The sequence below is a fragment of the Hyaena hyaena genome, unplaced genomic scaffold, assembly GCF_003009895.1.
Source record: "Hyaena hyaena isolate Hyena2069 unplaced genomic scaffold, ASM300989v1 scaffold_761, whole genome shotgun sequence".
Classification (NCBI taxonomy): Eukaryota; Metazoa; Chordata; class Mammalia; order Carnivora; family Hyaenidae; genus Hyaena; species Hyaena hyaena.
Window position 1 is genome coordinate 213771 of NW_024081393.1, and position 19044 is coordinate 232814.

A 19044-nucleotide genomic window follows, 5' to 3' on the forward strand; every position below is an offset into this window, starting at 1 on the left:
CAGTTCACCTCTTGTAATGAAGCAAGTGCTTTGTTTAACCCCTCCTGATAGAAAGGAAAAATAGTTTAAAAAAGAAAAACATAGGAGAAGAATGAGAGGGATGGAAGATGAAGGGAGATGGAAGAAAGGACAAAAAAGTCAGTTATGGTTACTTTTTTAAAAAAAATTTTATTTACTAAGGTAATTTTTGCCAAACAGTTGGTTTTCCTCTCATTGCCCATTTTCAGTACATCTTTTACTGTTACTAATTTTTTATAGGATATTTTTAGGAAGAAAACATAGGTAAGATTTTAAATGAGTAAATGCCAAGAAACCATTAACCTCTATAATGTTTTATAGTATCAATGATGTAAATTTCCCTGAAAGACAGAGGTACTGGTTAAAGACAAATTGTTAACATTTTTATTTACTCTTAATTTACTTCATAAAATGAAAAATGATAGAAGCGTACTTTTTTACACTATAAAGTTAACGGTGATCCAAATAGAATGTCAGGATGAAAGACACCACAGACCGACATATTTTTATTTGTACCTTGTTTTCATTCTCTTCATCTTAAAACTGTTCATATAAATTGGAGGATAGAGATACACTTATAAATGTTGTATGCATTCTTCTAGATAGCAACAAAAATTCAATGGAAAATTTATTTAAGAAATTTGAAAGTAGCAAATTTACAGTCTTACTTAAACTGAAGCATTTGCAGGTATCTAATACTTGGCTTTGAAAATCTGATTTTACTTTACAGTGAAAGAAACATTCTTTAATATATAAAAGGCCAAATTGTTACCATTTACCAATTAAAATTTTATGAAGTAAATAAATAAACCAGGATACGAACACACTAATCTGTACCAAGATCTGACCACTTTGGAGATTATTGTATATTGGGTGTATACTTACAAGATGGGTTGTTTGGCGTTTTTCTGTCAATAAACTCATTGAAATTTAAAAGAAATTCGGTGTTATTATCTGATATCTTAAGGTCATTGCAGTAATCTCTGGAAAAAAAATTGTAGGATATTAGCTACGAATGTCACAACTTTAGAAAAGTACACAGCCTTCATAGGAAGTGAAAACTTTTTTTTTTTACTATTTGCTAAAACAGGTCTCTGCAGCCTGTTTAATTTCTTCTGACTTCCATTTCCTCATCTCTGATTAAACAATACTTTGACTTAAGGATGAGTGGTGTACCTAATATTAAGGACTCGCGCTCTGGACAACAGGCACTTAATAAACATTATTAGCTTTCGTTCTTAATCTTCTATTCTCATTTTATGTTGCATATTTGGAGTTTTCATATGGAAATTGAGAAATTTATTATTCACTAAACATGAAGAATAAATCCATTATATATTAACATTTATATGAAAAAGTATTGTATTTAAAAAATAACCTAGTAAACAAAAGTGGCATTGGTTTACCTATTAGCCAATGTCTTTAATTCCTGACTCAATAGAAAACAAGTACGTCTCTGCATACAGTCAGCTGCAAGACTCAATTTGGGCCCAAAAAGAAAATAATCTCATACAGATATGCAGTGGGAGAAGACTGAATTATTTTAATGCTCTTCTCAGATGCTGTGGCTATTCTTTTTGGAAAAGAATACACCAAATCTTGCTACACCAAATCTTGCTAATGAGTAATGTCTTGGTAGTAATATGGAATGTGAAACTAGGCACTTTTTCTACTGTTACATTAAAATTCAATGCACTGTCTTACACTTTAAATGAATCTGATTTTCTGGGGTGCCTAGGTGGCTCAGGTAGTTCAGCGTCTGACTTCAGCTGAGGTCATGATCTCACCACTTAGGAGATCGAGCCCCACATTGGCTTCTGTGCTGACACATCACAGCCTGGAGCCTGCTTCATATTCTGTGTCTCCATCTCTCTCTCCCCCTCCCCTCTCGCAATCTCTCTCTCTCTCTCAAAAAAAAAAAAAAAAAAAAAAAAAAAAAACCTTAAAAAAATGAATCTGATTTTGTAACATCGTAAACTGATGATTGAACAATTTGCTGATTCTTTTCATTTTAAATCTGAAAATTCCCATTCAATACTGTCATCACTGGTCTCACCAGACAAGTCTCAAACTCCTGGGAAACACTAAATACAGATGGCCCAAATTCTGACAAAGCACAGATTTTGTCATTAGCAACAGTCAGTTGCTGTCTACAAAGTGAAAGCCTTACATGACTGATTATTGAGAAAATACCCAGGGCATTCTGTTAAATACAATCTTTTATTGAAAAAGAGTAAAAAGCCATCTATTTCATCTCTAAATTCGATCACACAAGTGCTTTTCTTTGAGATGGCCAAGTACTCTGGAATGCAGAACTTCCATTTCATCTCACTGAGTATTAAAAGACAATTTTTACTGCTTCCATCAAGGATATTTTACAGTGAAATGAGCTTTTCCCTAATGCAGATGCCTGGCTATAAAGATGATGATGGCTACCAGCATCCTTTAGTGCCAGGGCCTTGAATTCTGCTACGGTATCAACTCATCACAGCTTTTATAGTGTCAGTGAAAATGTCAACATGAAGAAAAAGACAAACATCATTTCATATTGTTACAAAAACTGCTTTGACCTGGAGTGTTCTCTGAAAGGGCCTCTGGAACCCATGGGTTGTGAGAACTGTGCTTTGAGAAATGCTATCCCAACTATTTTAGAAACTGAGGATAAAAATCAAGCAACATAAAGGTAAGTTTGTCATTATTATAATGAGGTTCATATAACAGACTGGATAATCAAATATTGAAGACAGAAAAGCACTTGAGATGCAAGGATATATATATATATACACGCATACACACACACACACAGAAAAGCACTTGAGATGCAAGGATATATATATATATACACGCACACACACACACACATATATATACACATACACATATCCTTGATATGTGTATATGTATAAAGCATCAGAGAGTGAAGAGCAGTAAAATGTCAGAACTTCAAAAAACAAAAAACCCCACCTTCAGTTGGTGGAAATTTTTAGTTTAGAGGCTCAGTTTAGAAAGGTTGCATAATTTTTACTCATTTCATTATCAACAGAGCTAAAATGAACTTCTTCCCACAATTGGTATTTAATTATAGATATCATATACTATTATTTCTTTCTCATTCTATTATCTTCTTTGAAATGCCTTTCTCATTTCTGATAAAAAGCAAAACTATTCCATGTTTTAGACTATTTCTCTCTTTTTTCTGAAATTTTTAAAAAATGTTTATTTTTGACAGAGTGTGAATGGGGAAGGAGCAGAAAGAGAGGGAGACACAGCACCTGAAGCAGGCTCCAGGCTCTGAGGTGTCAGCACAGAGCCCGACATGGGGCTTGAACCCATGAACTGTGAGATCATGACCTGAGCTGAAGTTGGACACTTAACCAACTGAGCCACCAGGTGTCACTGGACTTTTCATCTCTTTGACTGCTTGTCTTTTAAAGGTAGGAATAATGCTCTATGCATTTATATTTTACTCAGAGGTAGTGGATATTCTTCTTAGATCAGAATTTGATAATCAGTGTTCATACTTTGATCATAAAATAGCAAGGAAATTACCTAATCGGTAAAATGAGATATTACTAATAATTTATTATAGAGTTCACTGGCGCAGTAAATATAATCATTCATGTAAAGGGCTTACCACATTAGTTGAGGTGGACATTCATTGGTTTGTCCCAAAAACTCTAACCCTTCTTCCTGTCTCTCTATATACTCCTTCCCTAAACACATGGGCAAATTCTGCTCTTTCAGTCCATAACACAAGAATGGTTCATACATTAATCCTTGCTGAAGTGAACAATTATTTTTTAGAAATTGGGAACCAGAACTGAGATATATGTTTATCTTCCCTCTGAGTACCAGGACTTCTACCATATTTTCCACAATGTCTAACAGTAAAGCTCAGAAAGCCAGTCCGCGTGGTCTACTATTCAATAATTGGGAGAGATGAAGAGGCTTCCTAGAGAAAATACCAATCTGAGATGGAAAGAGAGTCTTATCAATATAGCACATGTAATTTCAAACTCTTCTTATTTTGTGGCATACTGTTCTGTCTTTAATATTCTCCTTTCTAGCTAAAACTGGTTTTAGCAGTTTAAGATAGTTACTTATATTGACAAAGCGGTAAGACTGCAGGTATTATTAATGATTTTTTAAATACTGTTTACATATTTATAGATTCTACAGGCACTAAATGTATTTATTCAGCACCTACTGTGTGTCAGGCAATGGATGTGATGATGGGTATTGAATGGTAGGTAAGTCAAACAGGTTTAGATGTAGCTTTTTTGGGGAAAAGTAAGTGACATTAAATGGGCAGGTGCTCTAGTAAAAGAAATACAGTATTCTATGAAGGAATCAGCAAGGATGTCTAATCCAGTGAAGATGGGGAAAAAAATTCTAGATCAAGGAGCTTTGAAGTTGGGGTTTGAGAAGGGGTGGGATGTGTACAGTCCAGAACAAAAGAGAAAATGAGAGGATCAGAAGAGGGAAAAAAAATAGACCCATGTAGGAACTGAGTGAAGTTTAGTGTGGTTGGAATTTAGAGAGGTTGGCAAACTTTTTCTAAGGGCCAGATAATAAATGATTCAGACTCTATGGACTATAAGATCTATACCACAACTAATCAACTCTGCCTTTGTAGTGAAAGCAGTCACAGACAGTTCATCATCCAACAAGTATGGCTGTGTTCTAAAACTTTGTATAAAGCAGGCAGTCTGCAGTATGTATATGGACCACACTGTTAACTGGTACCTACTAAGGGCAGTTTAAAGCTCTGATATAAAGTAGAGATTATCACCAGGACACTAGTGAGCTATTGGTTCATATTTAGCAGACAGGAAACATAATTTTATTCACATTCTAGAAACTCTCTCCAGTTACAGAAATGAGACCAGATTGGAAGTAAAGGGGGATTTGGGGAATCAGAGAGATCAAGTAGGAAACAGCTGCACCAGTTTAAGTAAAGAGAAAGCATGGGCCTGGATGAGAACAAAGGCAGCAGAGTTTGGCAGATACGCAGAAGGAAATTCAGGCAGGAGAATCTCATGAAGGGCAGAATCACTCATGAAGCCATGAATATGCTTTTTTAACAGAGATGCATGTTACATGTATTCTCTCTTTTTAAGAACGACCAAAACCTCAGATATCCTTATGATGAAATGAAACTTAGTCTGAAGGGTGCCTGGGTGACTCAGTCGGTTAAGGGTCTGACTTTGACGCAGGTCAAGAACTCATGGTTCATAAGCCTCTGCCCCATGTCAGGTTCTGTGCTGACAGCTCAGAGCTTGCTTCGGATGCTGTCTCCCTCTACTGCTCCCCACTCACACTCTATGCCTCTCTCACAAAAATATACAAACATTAAATCTTTAAAAATATTAGTTTGAGTTACTCTTTAATTTTATGAGCTGTCTGTGGGTTCTTACAGCAATTTAAGAAGTATAAAGTGTGAGAAATTAATAATACACAATTCTGAATCTATATTCTTTAATAGTTTAGCCTAGATTAAGAGAATTATGTTAATTTGAATAGTATTATAGGTGTCTGCTATAGAGTGTGAATCAAGAACTAAGGAAAGAAGAAAAACAATGCTGGAGGCATCACAGTTCTGAACTTCAAGTTATATTATAAACCTACAGTAATGAAAACAGTATGGTACTGGCACACAGACAAATAGATCAATGGAACAGAAAACAAAGAAATGAAGCCACAACTATATGGCCAATCTCTGACAGAGCAGGACAGAATATCCAAAGGAAATAAGACAGTCTCCTCAACAAATGGTGCTTGGAAAACTGGACAGATACGTGCAGAAGAATGAAACTGGACCACTTTTTCACACCATACACAAAACCAAATTCAAAAATGTACGAAAGACCTAAATGTGACATGAAACCATCACTAAAAGAGAACACAGGTAGTAACCTCTTGAACACAGCCCTAGCAGCTTCTTTCTAGATAGGTCTCCTGAGGCAAGGGAACCAAAAGCAAAAGTAAACCACGAGGACTTCATCAAAATAAAAAGCCTCTGCACAGTGACAGAAGGAATCAACAAAACTAAAAGATAACCTACAGAATGGGAGAAGATGTTTGCAAATGACATACCTGATAAAGGGTTAGTATCCAAAATATATAAAGAACTGATACAATTCAACACCCCAAAAAACAATCCAATTAAAAATTGGGCAGAAGATATGAGTAGACATTTTTCCAAAGAAGACATCCAGATGGTCAACAGACACACAAAAAGATGCTCAATATTATTCATCATCAGGGAAAAGCAAATCAAAACTACCATAAGATATGGCCTCACACCTGTCAGAATGACTAAAATCAACAACACAAGAAACAAGACATGTTGGTGGGAATGCAAACTGGTTCAGCCACTCTGGAAAACAGTATGGAGGTTCCTCAAAAAGTTAAAAACAGAGCTACCCTACAACCCAACAACTGCATTACTAGGTATTTACCCAAAGAATCCAAAAATTCTAATTGAAAGGGATACATGCACCCCAATTTTTACTGCAGCATTAAATACAATAGTCAAGTTATGGAAATAACTTAAGTGTCCTTTGACTGATGGATAAAGAATATGTGGTATATATAGACAATAGGTTATTAGTCAAAAAAAAGAATGAAATCTTGTCATTTGAAACAGCATGGATGAAGCTAGAGTATGATGCTAAGCAAAATAAATTCATCAGAGAAAGACAAATACCATTTGATTTCACTCATATGTGGAATTTAAGAAACAAAGGGGAAAAAAGAAAGAGACAAACAGAGAAACAGACTCTTAACTATAGAGAAAAAACTGATGGTGTCTAGAAGGGAGGTGGGTGGGGGAATGAGTCAAATAGGTGGTGGGGATTATGGCATAATCTACATCATGGTGTGTGTGTGTGTGTGTGTGTGTGTGTGTGTATTCACAAATGCAAATACCCAGTTCTTCATAACTGATGAATGCACTGTTATTTCCAATACAAGCAAAGTCTACATCTATCTTATTCACTGTTGTGTGCCTGAATCAGAACACTGCTTAGGCCAGCGTATTTGCTTACTGAGTGAATGAATAGAATGAATAGAATACTGTTTCACTTTTAAAGTTATTGCTTCCCTTGGTTTCATAATTTGGCATGGGACTGACTTAGAACTGTTACTGAAGACTTACCCATCCACACAGGCTATAAAAATATGTATAAAACATGGGGCGCCTGGGTGGCTTAGTCGGTTAAGTGTCAGACTTTCGCTTAGGTCATGATCTCGCGGTTCGTGGGTTCGAGCCCCGCGTCGGGCTCTGTGCTGACTGCCAGCTCAGAGCCTGGAGCCTGTTTCAGTCTGTGACTCCCTCTCTCTGACCCTCCCCTGTTCACGCTGTCTCTCTCTCTCTCTCTCCTAGAAATAAAAAAAAAAAAAAAAAATATGTATAAAACAAAACCAACCTTGGTGCTATGAATGTGTAGCCAGATTCTTCAAAATTATCTGGCTTCAGTGTTTCTGAATCTGCAAAGACAACATTACAGGATTAGATAAGCCATCCATAATAGGCATTCTGAGTTTCTATGACAATAGGAAGGCATTAGCATGATAACCTATTAAGAAAAAAAAACCCAAAGTACTTATATCCTAAATTGAATCACATCAATGAACATAAAGGTCTTCAATAATACTTCATAGTATAATTACAAAATACATTTTAATTTCAAAACACAAATTACAACAGTTATATGAGAAAAAAATGCCATGTCTTTTAAGTTTCCCATTTACTAACCTACCATAACCAAGGTATCTTTTATATCAATGTTGCATCAGTTATTTCATTTAAAATGTCAACATAAAATTTTTATCAGTATTATGGTAAAAAATGATTTCATAAATGATTTCATCAATGTCGTTTTTCATATTAGATGTAAGTTAGTAAGAGGAAGCATACAAACACACAAGTATTTAAGCCTCAGAAAAAACCTGAATGTGAAATACAAGCATATTCTTTCCCCCTTTTTTTGCTGCTAAGGTTTGAGTGATCGTGGAGGAAAATCTAGCAGATGAGAAGCACAGAGGATAATATCCAATAGGAATGGAAATATCATTGGAAATGCCAAGTGTACTAAACAAAGAAATTGAGCAACAAGAAAATACTTGCCCTTCATTTTGCCCTTTTTTGCTGTGAAAATCCATCAGAAAGAGAAAGCAGGGAAACAAAAAAAAAAAGAGGGTAAAGCAAAGGGGGTCACAAACAATATTTTATTCAATGCCTTTCTTGAATAAAAATATTGTGCATAGATCAAAGGTTTATTTATGAACAGCTGTAGTCTGGAAAAAAAAAGACATCTTTTTGAAGACTGGAAGGTATATCCTGTCAATTATTACTAGAGCATCTTCTCTGTACTGTGGTTATTTCAAGGGTCTAATTTGCAAAGTGTTTAACGCGGATGTGAAACCAATGATGTTACTCTGTATTCAATCAGAAGCATTTACCAACCGTCAAAGACCAACTAGTCATCCCGTCATTTACCGAGTGAAGAACTAGCTCATGCAAAGTTGCTGGTTGTCAAAAGACCATCATATCTATCTATCAAGTGAAAGTGTAAATATCAAAGTATAAATTAGCATAATGAGGGTGAGGATTGCAGAGAGCAAAAAAGAACTGACAAGGGAATGAGAGAAATGGTAGTTTACTTAAGGTCAGATGTAAAAGGTATATACAACATAATGTTTTTTACTTATCATAACAGCAAATTTAAGTTGTTAGTAATAAGTGATGCGCAAAGGATATGATGGTCATTTTACTTTACTAAATGTAGTCACCCAAAACAAAGATTAATAATGACTTGAAATATGCACTAATGTTAATAATTACTCCACATTCCAAATGATGCTTTAAAAAAATAATTCGATTTACTGAAGACATTAATTTGAATTATGAGGAGGAAGTTAATTGCCAAGCCAAAGCAATTTCATTTATTCATACAAAGTAGATGTGGAGCACAATATTATTCTTGCCAAACGCAAAACAAAAAAAAGAGAAAAAAAAAGAAAAAAGGGATAATGCTTTATTAGCACAGTGCCAGAGTAGAGACTATGTGAAACATTTTGCACTAGCTAGCAGACCCTTCAAATGACAGCGACAGAGGACACAGCACTGCAATGATTCTATGAGCACAAAGCAAGGCAGGGTAAGATGGTGGGGATGCCAGTGAGACTGGGTACCTGCTCATATTCTATCCACGTAGAATATTTCTTGTTCCTTGCATGTTTGGAATGGGTTAGAATCATTGCTGTAGATTTGGTAGTAACACCTACTAAAATGTATAGGCCTTGGACATTCTAAAATCTAGACAGATTTATACATCTGATACTTAGAGATAAGTAGACTCTGGGGTTGCTTTGAAGTACTTACATCTGGCCTGAGTTATTGTCTCTTCTATTTTGGCTTTTATATAGTAAAAACTGTAGGTTGGTAATACCAAGGCCAAACTGCAATAGAAACAAGAGAAGCATAAACACAAACAAACAACTTAAAAAAAAAAAAAAAAGACACATCCAGTTAATGGATAATCCAAAGATCTTCCTCATGGGAAAGAAGAGACCTATTACTGTGACAGGAAAATGCATTCAGTAAGTAGAGTACTTAATCCGGTCTTGCCTTCCAGGGTCATCCAGTTCTCTACCTTGTAGGGAATCAGAAGAGACGCCAAGGAAAATAAGCTACAGAATGTGCCCATGAACTCACCGAGAAAGAAATGTCATGTGCACCGTATTTTCAGAAAAGTGTACTGAAATACTTTGAGTGTTCAAAAAGATATGACGGTTATGTTTAAAGAAAATAAATATTACACTAACTGGATACCCCTTCATGAATTAAGCATTACACTAAAATGCTCTGTAGCAAATGTATGCTATTTAAAAATTACAAATGGTACTATCATTTTTACTAGACAATGCATAAAATCATCTGAAATAAACCCCTTTGAGGGGTGATATACTGGCTGTTTTAAGACTCTCCTCTTTAGGCAAACTCCCTAGTGTCAGCTGATAAGAAAATTCAGATTACTTCATAGCACTAAGGCTGCCTGCTCATTCAATGGGTTATTCCTACAAAATATAAAAGGGGTCAGAATACTTGAATAGTATTCAGTTTCAAATAACACAAGTGCATATGTGTAATTCTTCCACCTCTGAAATGACTACTATATTTGTGTAGGACATAACTAATAATTTCATATTCACATTTACAGTTACAAATAACCTTTGCTGTGCTTTAGTACAGAAGGAAACTTCAGAACTAAGGGCAAAAAAATGAGGACAGAGGAAGATTCCCAGTGATCTAAGTATTTTCAAAATTGATGTGTGATTAATGTGACCAAGTGACTCATTCAGCACTTGTTTTTTAGACTGAATCTAAAATTTAGCAATGCACAGGAAAAAGTGTGCATTTCTAGGTTCCTGAGTATTTCTATGTATTGGCAGATATCCCTTTAAATCACTCAAGCCTCATGTTTCCCAAGCTTTTGAGAAGAATGCCCAAGAATAGTTTCATGATCTGCTTTTTCTAAGAACAGTACAGAACAGGACAAAATATAAAATTCCAGGTTTTCCTTATGAATATATATGTTAAAAACACAAAGAGGAAAAAAAAAAAAGGGTTTATTTCCTACAATTTAATTTTGCAGTCAAGATAGCAAAATGAGTGGATGCTGGTTACCTCCAATTCCCAAATCTTTCTCCTTCATTAAGTAATTCATAGACTGTCCTTATGGGGAAAAGGTCAGAGAAATAAAATGTTATGTAGATTTAATGAATATCTCCCCATTCATTTTATAGGTAACTTCCTTTAAGTGGAGGCAGAGATTAAAATTAAAATAAGCAGTGCAATTAGTCTGAAAGCAAGATGACCTTTCATGATTCACTTGCCATTTATAAGATGTAGAGTAGAATTACTGAGCATTTGAAGACTGTCTCCTAGAAATTCCTCTCAAGGGAAATTAGGACATTTTTATTGCTCCATCAGCATTTATTGCTAAGAGAAACTTCTAATTAAAACCGATAACGTTATATCATGTAGCTGCTACAGTGTCACTCTCTAAGCTTGGGTTACATCTCACGTACCATAAAAATAGCGTTGAAACTCATGAGGAACACAGATAAGTTTCAAAACTGACATATCAAATACGCCTTTTATTGGCCTTCACGTCTTAGGTTGTTCTTAAGAGCTACACCTCATTTTATAGAAAAATACAGTTACGCTTAATTTATTTCCATCTCAAGGCAACAGTTAGTTCTTCAACCTATTGCAGATAAAATCCTGACCAACATTTTGAGTCAATGATGTTGTCATATGCAGTGTTTGCCGTCTCCCTCCATATAAAATCAACAGACCAAGGCTGCTTTATTTTCTCCTAGAGATTAAAGCCTCATAAAGCCAGCAGCCACCAGGTGGATGAGAGAGTCCATGCAATGTTTTTGTGACTCACAGAAACATGGTTAACTGAGTTCAATGGAATGTAACGTACTTTTCAACTCAATCATTTGTCTCTATGAAACTAAATTTATCAATAAAAAAGAGAGCATTCTATTAAAATCATTACTTACTATATTTCAAACAGTAACACCTAAATTACATCAAGGCTTCAGAAAACAGAAGTCACTACATGAAATTTGGTATTTCATTCAGCAAATCAAAACATGCCAGTTTCCCCCCTTTAACACAGATGTAATATTTTCTCCATTGTTGTTTGTGAATTTATTTATACAGCGACTCAGGGAAGTACTTATAGCGAAAATAGGCTGAATCCGGGCCACAGTTGTAGATATGGTCAGCAAATGTTTGGAAAACATGATGAAGTGGGCAAGTCGGGGATATTCAGAAAACAGTGGCTACATGAGGAGGTGGTGAAAGGCGGGACAGGCAGAGTGGATGGGATAGAATCAGGAGGTGAGAATACCTGCCTTGGAAGTCCAAATGTAACTTGGAGGAAAACGGAAAGAGGACTAAATGTTTGTGAACAAGGAGTGATGTACTCAGAACTGGGGTATCAATCTGGCCACGCTGGGTCCCATCACTGTGTGTGGTAGGGAAAGACTTCGAAGGTAGGGGGCACTTGTGAGACTTATAAACACATGTAAGCAAGTTATAATGACAATTTAAAATACCCTCAAAGTATGACTGCTATCAGTGTTGACTCATTGTCAGGGTTAAAGGGATTGAGTTTTTTTCTAACTTAGAATTTGTTCGTGTAAGAAAAAAAGTCAGAAAGCACATTCCCACACAGTGAAGAGGGGATAAACTGAGGGAGCAGATGCTAAAAAAAATCATCTATCTCAACTCTATTACAACATGGTCCACGGAACTGGCTCCTTTGCAAACTATTTCTAGCTCAGGATCAGTTAAGTAGAGAGATTGAGAGTAAACATTTAGAGAATTTTTTAGCCATCTGACAGACTAATTTTATGTCTGTAAAATCTGTTAATAAAAACTTTAGACTTGAATTTTAAAACCTTTTTAAAAGTTGACTTAGTAAATATTTTTTGTTTTGTTTTACATAAGCGTAGGTATGTCAAAAATAGTATGAGAAACAGTGACGTCTGTGAATGTACAATGAGCCAGGAATTGAAACCTTATAGGCCTAGGAGGAGGATGACATAAGATTCAGAGATGGGGATTTGGGGGAAGAGGAAGAGAGAATGAGTAACAAGAAGGAAATATTCATAATAACCTCAATATTATGAGCCTGTAGGAAGTTAAGACAACAGGGAATGCCATGACCTCAGAGAAGACTTAGAGCAAGAAACTGAAGGAAATTCTCAGCAGTTGAAGAATGGAGAATTTCCAAGACGCTACAGGGTATTAGTCTGTCCAATTTTCTTAGTCTGTCCAATTTTCCAAGGCTCAATCCATTTGTTGATCAGGATATTATAGACTTGCCACTAGGGAAGGTAATTTATCAAATGAGAATTTTATATCAGATCACACTATGACATGGTTTTATTTTTAGGTTAATTTGCAACATTTAAGTAACGTAAACTGACAATTTGAATGAGGAAAATAGCGGAGGTGATGACTACAAATTACCAGGAAATTTTGTCAACAGGTATTATTGCTGACAGCAATATACAAAAGGATCAAATAGATTTATATCATCTTTTCCATTTTGAAAAATCAGAAGCTATAATTTTAATACATTTTTGCATTGGAAAAAAACTTTTCTGCTTTAATTACAGTGAAAATAGTTTATGAAAATGCAAGGACTTAATATTCATCTATTGTGAAAATTGCTGCTAAAAAAGGTGAAAGACACAGAACGGAATACTCTGGTATACAATACATATTTAAATCTAGTTAATTACCTGTAATCTGTGCCATTCACAGGAGTCCATGTGTATGTCCTGTTCCCTTTGTCAATGTATCTCTAGAAAAAAAGTTTGATATGGTTGTCATCACCGTATAAATCCTGTGTGAATTTATACAAAAAGCAGAACATGAAACTCTGTTTATAAATACTAGGGTCATTCAAAACCCTCCTTCACAAATGGCTGACCTATTCTACATTTATTTGTTCTGTTATGGGGTGTGTGTGTGTGTAAAGCAAAATTTTAGCACAAAAATAAACATTTGCATCATAAATTTTAAAGGCTTTTAAGTGTAAAATCTTAGTAATTCATGCTGAATTATAAACCTCAAAACGTTAGAAATGTGGTCTAAAAAATAATTTTAATAATAAAATAGGACTAGGATATGTTAAAGAAGCCTCAGATATCTCCCTACTAGAGCTCATTTAGGAGACACTGGTAATATCAGGACGCTAATGGACTGTTTATAGATACCAACATATGATTAGGATATTACCATTCTTATTAAGCCATTATTAGAGTATTTATCATAAGAGACTAATTACTTAGTACCAATGAAGGTTAGAAAAACAACAAAATCCACCAAGAAAAGGAAGTACAGAGCAAAATTACCTGATGGATATAGAATTGTTCATAGCTCACTATGGATAATAGTAAAGAAATTATCATTCTTTCTTCCTAGGTAGAGTGATGGCTTATATCCATCTTTCCATTTGTTTTAGTTATCTCCAACTTTACCATCCTCATCACAACAGTAACATTCACTAAAATGTTACTTGGTGTTAGGCAATATGCTAATCACTTTAGCTAATCACGCTATCTAATTGACCCCTGGGCTAAACACTATCCTTTTCTATAATTTATTGATTAAATAACAATATCTAAGTCTTAAAACTTAATTTGGGAGAAGTAAGCGTATAATGCCGGATTCATTGTATAACAGCCATTCATGTTGTCTCCATACATCAAATATTCCTATGATTTATTGTATGTGTGTGGAGGATGGAGGCAGGGAGAAGAGGAATTATGAGAGGTTTTCAGACTAGTAAAATTCACAAAAGATTTAAAAAAGCTATTCATATATTTCATACTGCTCATAAAAAATATGGCAAACTGGTGTTTAGTAAGTTAAAAAAATAGTACATGAGATGAAGGAAGATAATGTTTTCTTTCAGTATTAATAAGGAAAGTCGACAGGTTGATATTGGTTAGAGGAATGCACAGTAAATTGGAGGCAAATATCAAAGTGACTGAAAACAAACAAAATTAATGTATAACTTGAGGATGGAATGTGTAGGTCAGAGAGTTCTTGTTGGCAGAACAGCATGGAAAAGTTGGCACAACTGCTGAATCTATTACATCCTTCCTTGAGGAGTAAGCAGGTCAAGAGCATGGCTCGAGTCTAAGCAAAGAGAATCAAAGTGTCAACAATGAATGCAACTGATATATACCTCCTCCTGCCTTCTGGTACTGGGGACTCCTAATGGTATTAAGTAAGAAAAGCCACCTGGTAATGAAAGACCCTATTTGGATCCTAGCTCCACCCTAGACAAAGGTCTGGGGAATTCAAGAGAAATGTAGACATTTGAAAAGGATAATAATGTGAGGAAAAGGACATACATTATATAAACACTTAGATTTCCAGGCTCTAAAGCCTCTGGATTCCATATATTTTGCACATACTCAAGTATGTGAATGTCTATGTAATTACTCCACATGTGACTGATAATGGATAGACACACTGCTTTTATAGATAGTTCCTCCACCATCAATATCGAACAATATGAATTTATTACATATTTGTACCGGTGATTTATGGGTGTAGTTGTGTTATGTCTTGATTTAGTTTCAGATTTAAATGCAAGGCAATTATAGCGTAAAATGCATAAATAGTGATGGAAGGTAAACCAAAAAAAAAAGTAAACAATTAAAACACAAAACGATATATGGAACTCAACAATTAGAACATCTGCATGTACAAATCATATAACACTGCTATTCCATATTAACTTCAATTCTGCATGACTGAAATGGCTAAGAACATGGCACAACATTAAACGGTGTGCTCTAATTCCTAAGGTGATAAAAAAAAAATGGAGACATAAAATATAATTTTCTAGAACATTTTGTTAATAACTTTTAAAACATCAAGAAACTTAACATACTTTAGAAAAATTAGGGAGTTAAAAATATTATTAAAAATATTCTTCTAGCAAAGAAGACCTTAAAAAATGTTTACTTGAGTCATCTCTGCTTTACAAATAGTGCTTTAATACAAAAGACAAGCTATCAAGATTATGAATATATAATTTTTGTTTAAGAATATGACTTAATCCTTACCTCATCTTGAGATTTAACCAGAGTTCTAAATGTTTTTTCTCCACTTTCTCCATCGATCATTTTATTTCGAATCTAAGGGAAGATGAAAGAATTACTTTATTGCAAGTACTCAATTGACTACCATAATATGATTATCAAAGTATCAGTATTTCAAGGTTTATACCTTATTTTACAACAGATTGAATAAAAATAGGCTGGTTGTACTAGTAGTTGTAGTTTTCCCTCGGAATATTCTTTTAAAAAATTAGCATATTCTTTTAAAAGTTATCCTATTACAGTCATCTAACATATTTTAAAACAACAAAGGTATCCTTAATTAAATATCTTCAACCACTCCTTAATTTTTTAAATATAACAAATGAAAGAACAGTCAATTACTTTATGAGACTGATTCTGAAATGTAACAGGTTAAATAATATTACAGTCACTCAGCAGCATGAGAGTCCAAAGACCATGCTCTTTACCATTACGTGATCCTGCTCTATCTCTTCAAAACACTTTGTAACAAGCATTCACTAATCACCTAAGACATCCCAGCACTATGCCTTGGTCTTAGGTAATAATAATAAATAATTAAATTCTATTGTTCTACAATAATGGAGTCAGTGTATAAAATATGTAAACCAAGCACATATTAAAACACACTGACAAATTCTAAAAGAAATATGGTGGCCTTTGCGTAGATGAGAGAAGTTAATTCATGTAATAAAATCTTTAAAATATTTGCTGTGAAGTGCAAGAGCCTGAGTCAAATGCTGTTTAACCTCTCTGGACCTAAAACACATTCTCAGTAAAACAAATAAAGATCATGTAATAATAGTATCTATTTCAAAGGCTCGTGAGAATTCATGACTGATGCATATGATGTACTTAATGTTATTATTATTAATTATCATCCTTATTATTATGGAAGATCCTCCCAGAGGAAATAACATGCAATTTTAGTTTTGAAATAAAACAGAAATGTTTCTGGGTAAAATGCATGAAGACAAACATGGCTGCTTTGCTCCTGACACTGTTCACTGGGTGGGTGGCTGGTGAGATTCCCTCCGACTTTTCTTTTAGCTCTACGGCAATGTCCTCCATCTCTGTGTCGTTTACTGAAATTTGTAAGTTACATTTGTATGAAAATACTTAAAATATCTCTACCTATGGGATGAGGAAGAAATAAACTAGTGCCACAACCAACTAAAAATACTGATTCCTTTTCATGTGATCATTTGGATAAGAGAGGCCAGAATCTAGAAATTTTAAGGACAAAGAACATTCATCATTACAGGATCTAGGAGAGAAGGAAACACACTGAAGTTGCTCAACAGATACTGAGGAATGAATGAATCCCAAGATCTGACCCGAGAATACTGTTCAGGTGCACACTCACCTCCACCTTAATGTCATTCTCTAATTCTGCATCAAGGAAATCCAAAGTTACTGGCTCCTGAGATTTGGGGTTCTACAGAGAAAATAATATTAATTACACATATACGATGCTTAAAAATGATGTTGTATGTAAACAATTCAATGTATATTCAAATACAAAAATAATTACATAAAAGTGACTTACCTAAGGTATATTAAATGGCTGACAAAACAGTTATATAAAGAAATATTGTTCTGCATACATATATTTTAAAATAATAATAAATAGGGTAGGGAATTTAGCTTTAAGTGAAGCAAGAAAATTTTAATTTACCACCAACTGAGATAGTCTCATTTTGAGTGGTGAGTTAGATACTACATTTATAATTACAAGTTCTGTGTGAATATGACATCAAAGATCTACTTGCAATTTTTTCTCTTTAATTAGGAATGGAAAGGAGCAAAATGAAGCCATGTGCATAACATATTTGGCAATAAAACAAAGGCAACATCTAAGTGATACACGTTTCTTTATTTGTTCTCTATAAAAAACAGAAATGAGGGATAATGTTTTAAAAACTAACTTTGAGTGTGCTAAGTAAAACTAACTCTTCTAAACGTACTCTTCTTAAGATGCATAAAGATGCAAGTTTGCTGTATATATTTGAATCTTAGAAATTTTACATTATAGTTTATTAAATTCAGTAAATTTTATGAAATAAACTATGTGGTCAAGTCATAAGGACTTCAGTAAAGATTAGCTATTATGATTAAAATCTAACTAGAATAATAACCCTTGGGTTCACAAAATATGGTGTCCTGCTTTAATGTCTCCTACTGCTGCTTCTTGCTGGTGTGAATAAGTAAAATTAACTGTGGAATAAGGCAGACTCACTATCTATGACAAATAAAACTGTTAGCCTGGCAAGTTTAACTCATATGACATTTAAAACTCTTCTCAATCATAAAATGAAGACTCACTGAACTATTTTATAAAAAAAATACAGATTATTTTATAACATTGCAAATAATAACATGCCATAAGAGAATATCAAAGTTTATTAGAACAATAAAATCATAATAGGTGTCAATAATTTTACAACTAAATCATTTTAGAAAGTGGATTTTTAATTTGGACTAAAATACCACCAAAATGTGATACTTAATTAGATAGAAGTAATAAACACAAATTATGGTGTATTAGTGCAAGGTCGCTGGAATTTTAGTGATTTCAGCTTCACAGGCTCTTCCAGCATATGTTCAGATTATCAGTATTTCATTTATTTTTAATTTTTTTAAACCACCAATTGAACCAGACTATCACTATTTTAATTAAACACTGGGGAGGCTTGACTATCCAAAGCAATAACAATAATTAAAATAAACACTTCAAATGCTGAATGACATTACATATGGCATGTATTTATTTTATAATTATGACAAAAATGCCTTCTTTTAAGGAATAATTCCATTTAAATAACGACAGTTTATGATTTCTGTGGGTTTTGATGGATGGGTGTTCTTAGAGGCAAATTAAAAAATATAATCTCAACTGTGTCTAGTGCTTTTATTTAAAAAGTATTCACTGCCCACGAGCTTGATATCTGGGATCAGAAGATTCTAGAATATTACAAATTACATTGTTTAATAGTTAATAATACTGACCATTGTTTGGATAGCAACATATTGCCTCAGAAGCAAATATTCATTTGAAATGTAGCATATTTCATAAAGATAAAATGAAAATCAATACTGAAAATAAATTTAATCCTTTCTTTAAAAAAAAAAAAATGAACCGAGACTGTCACTAACAAAAGGATACTCTAAGGTGGACAATATAATTCAAAATTGCTTCTTCAGAGTCCCCTGAAATAAATCCTTCGTACAAATACCATAACAGTATTAGAACTTGAACACACTCACTGCAAAACAAAGTCAACATAATCAAAATGATAAAATATAAACATGAATAAGAATATCATCTTACAT

At 34.1% G+C, this 19044-nt stretch overlaps 1 protein-coding gene across 7 annotated transcripts in view; it reads right to left on the bottom strand.

Annotated features, from left to right (window-relative positions):
• Positions 1-19044, bottom strand: part of CACNA2D1 (calcium voltage-gated channel auxiliary subunit alpha2delta 1) — a 482620-nt gene that overhangs the window by 33868 nt on the left and 429708 nt on the right. For 2 of the 7 annotated variants that reach the window (XM_039218416.1, XM_039218415.1), the window contains 7 exons: positions 17078-17149; positions 15697-15768; positions 13354-13415; positions 9407-9483; positions 8150-8170; positions 7449-7509; positions 904-1001 (listed from right to left, as the gene is read on the bottom strand). In XM_039218416.1, the coding sequence (XP_039074347.1) occupies positions 904-1001; positions 7449-7509; positions 8150-8170; positions 9407-9483; positions 13354-13415; positions 15697-15768; positions 17078-17149 (463 nt within the window). Of the gene's footprint in view, positions 1-903; positions 1002-7448; positions 7510-8149; positions 8171-9406; positions 9484-13350; positions 13416-15696; positions 15769-17077; positions 17150-19044 lie in introns of all 7 variants that reach the window. The other 5 variants (XM_039218419.1, XM_039218417.1, XM_039218421.1 and 2 more) reach the window with 4 other exon arrangements.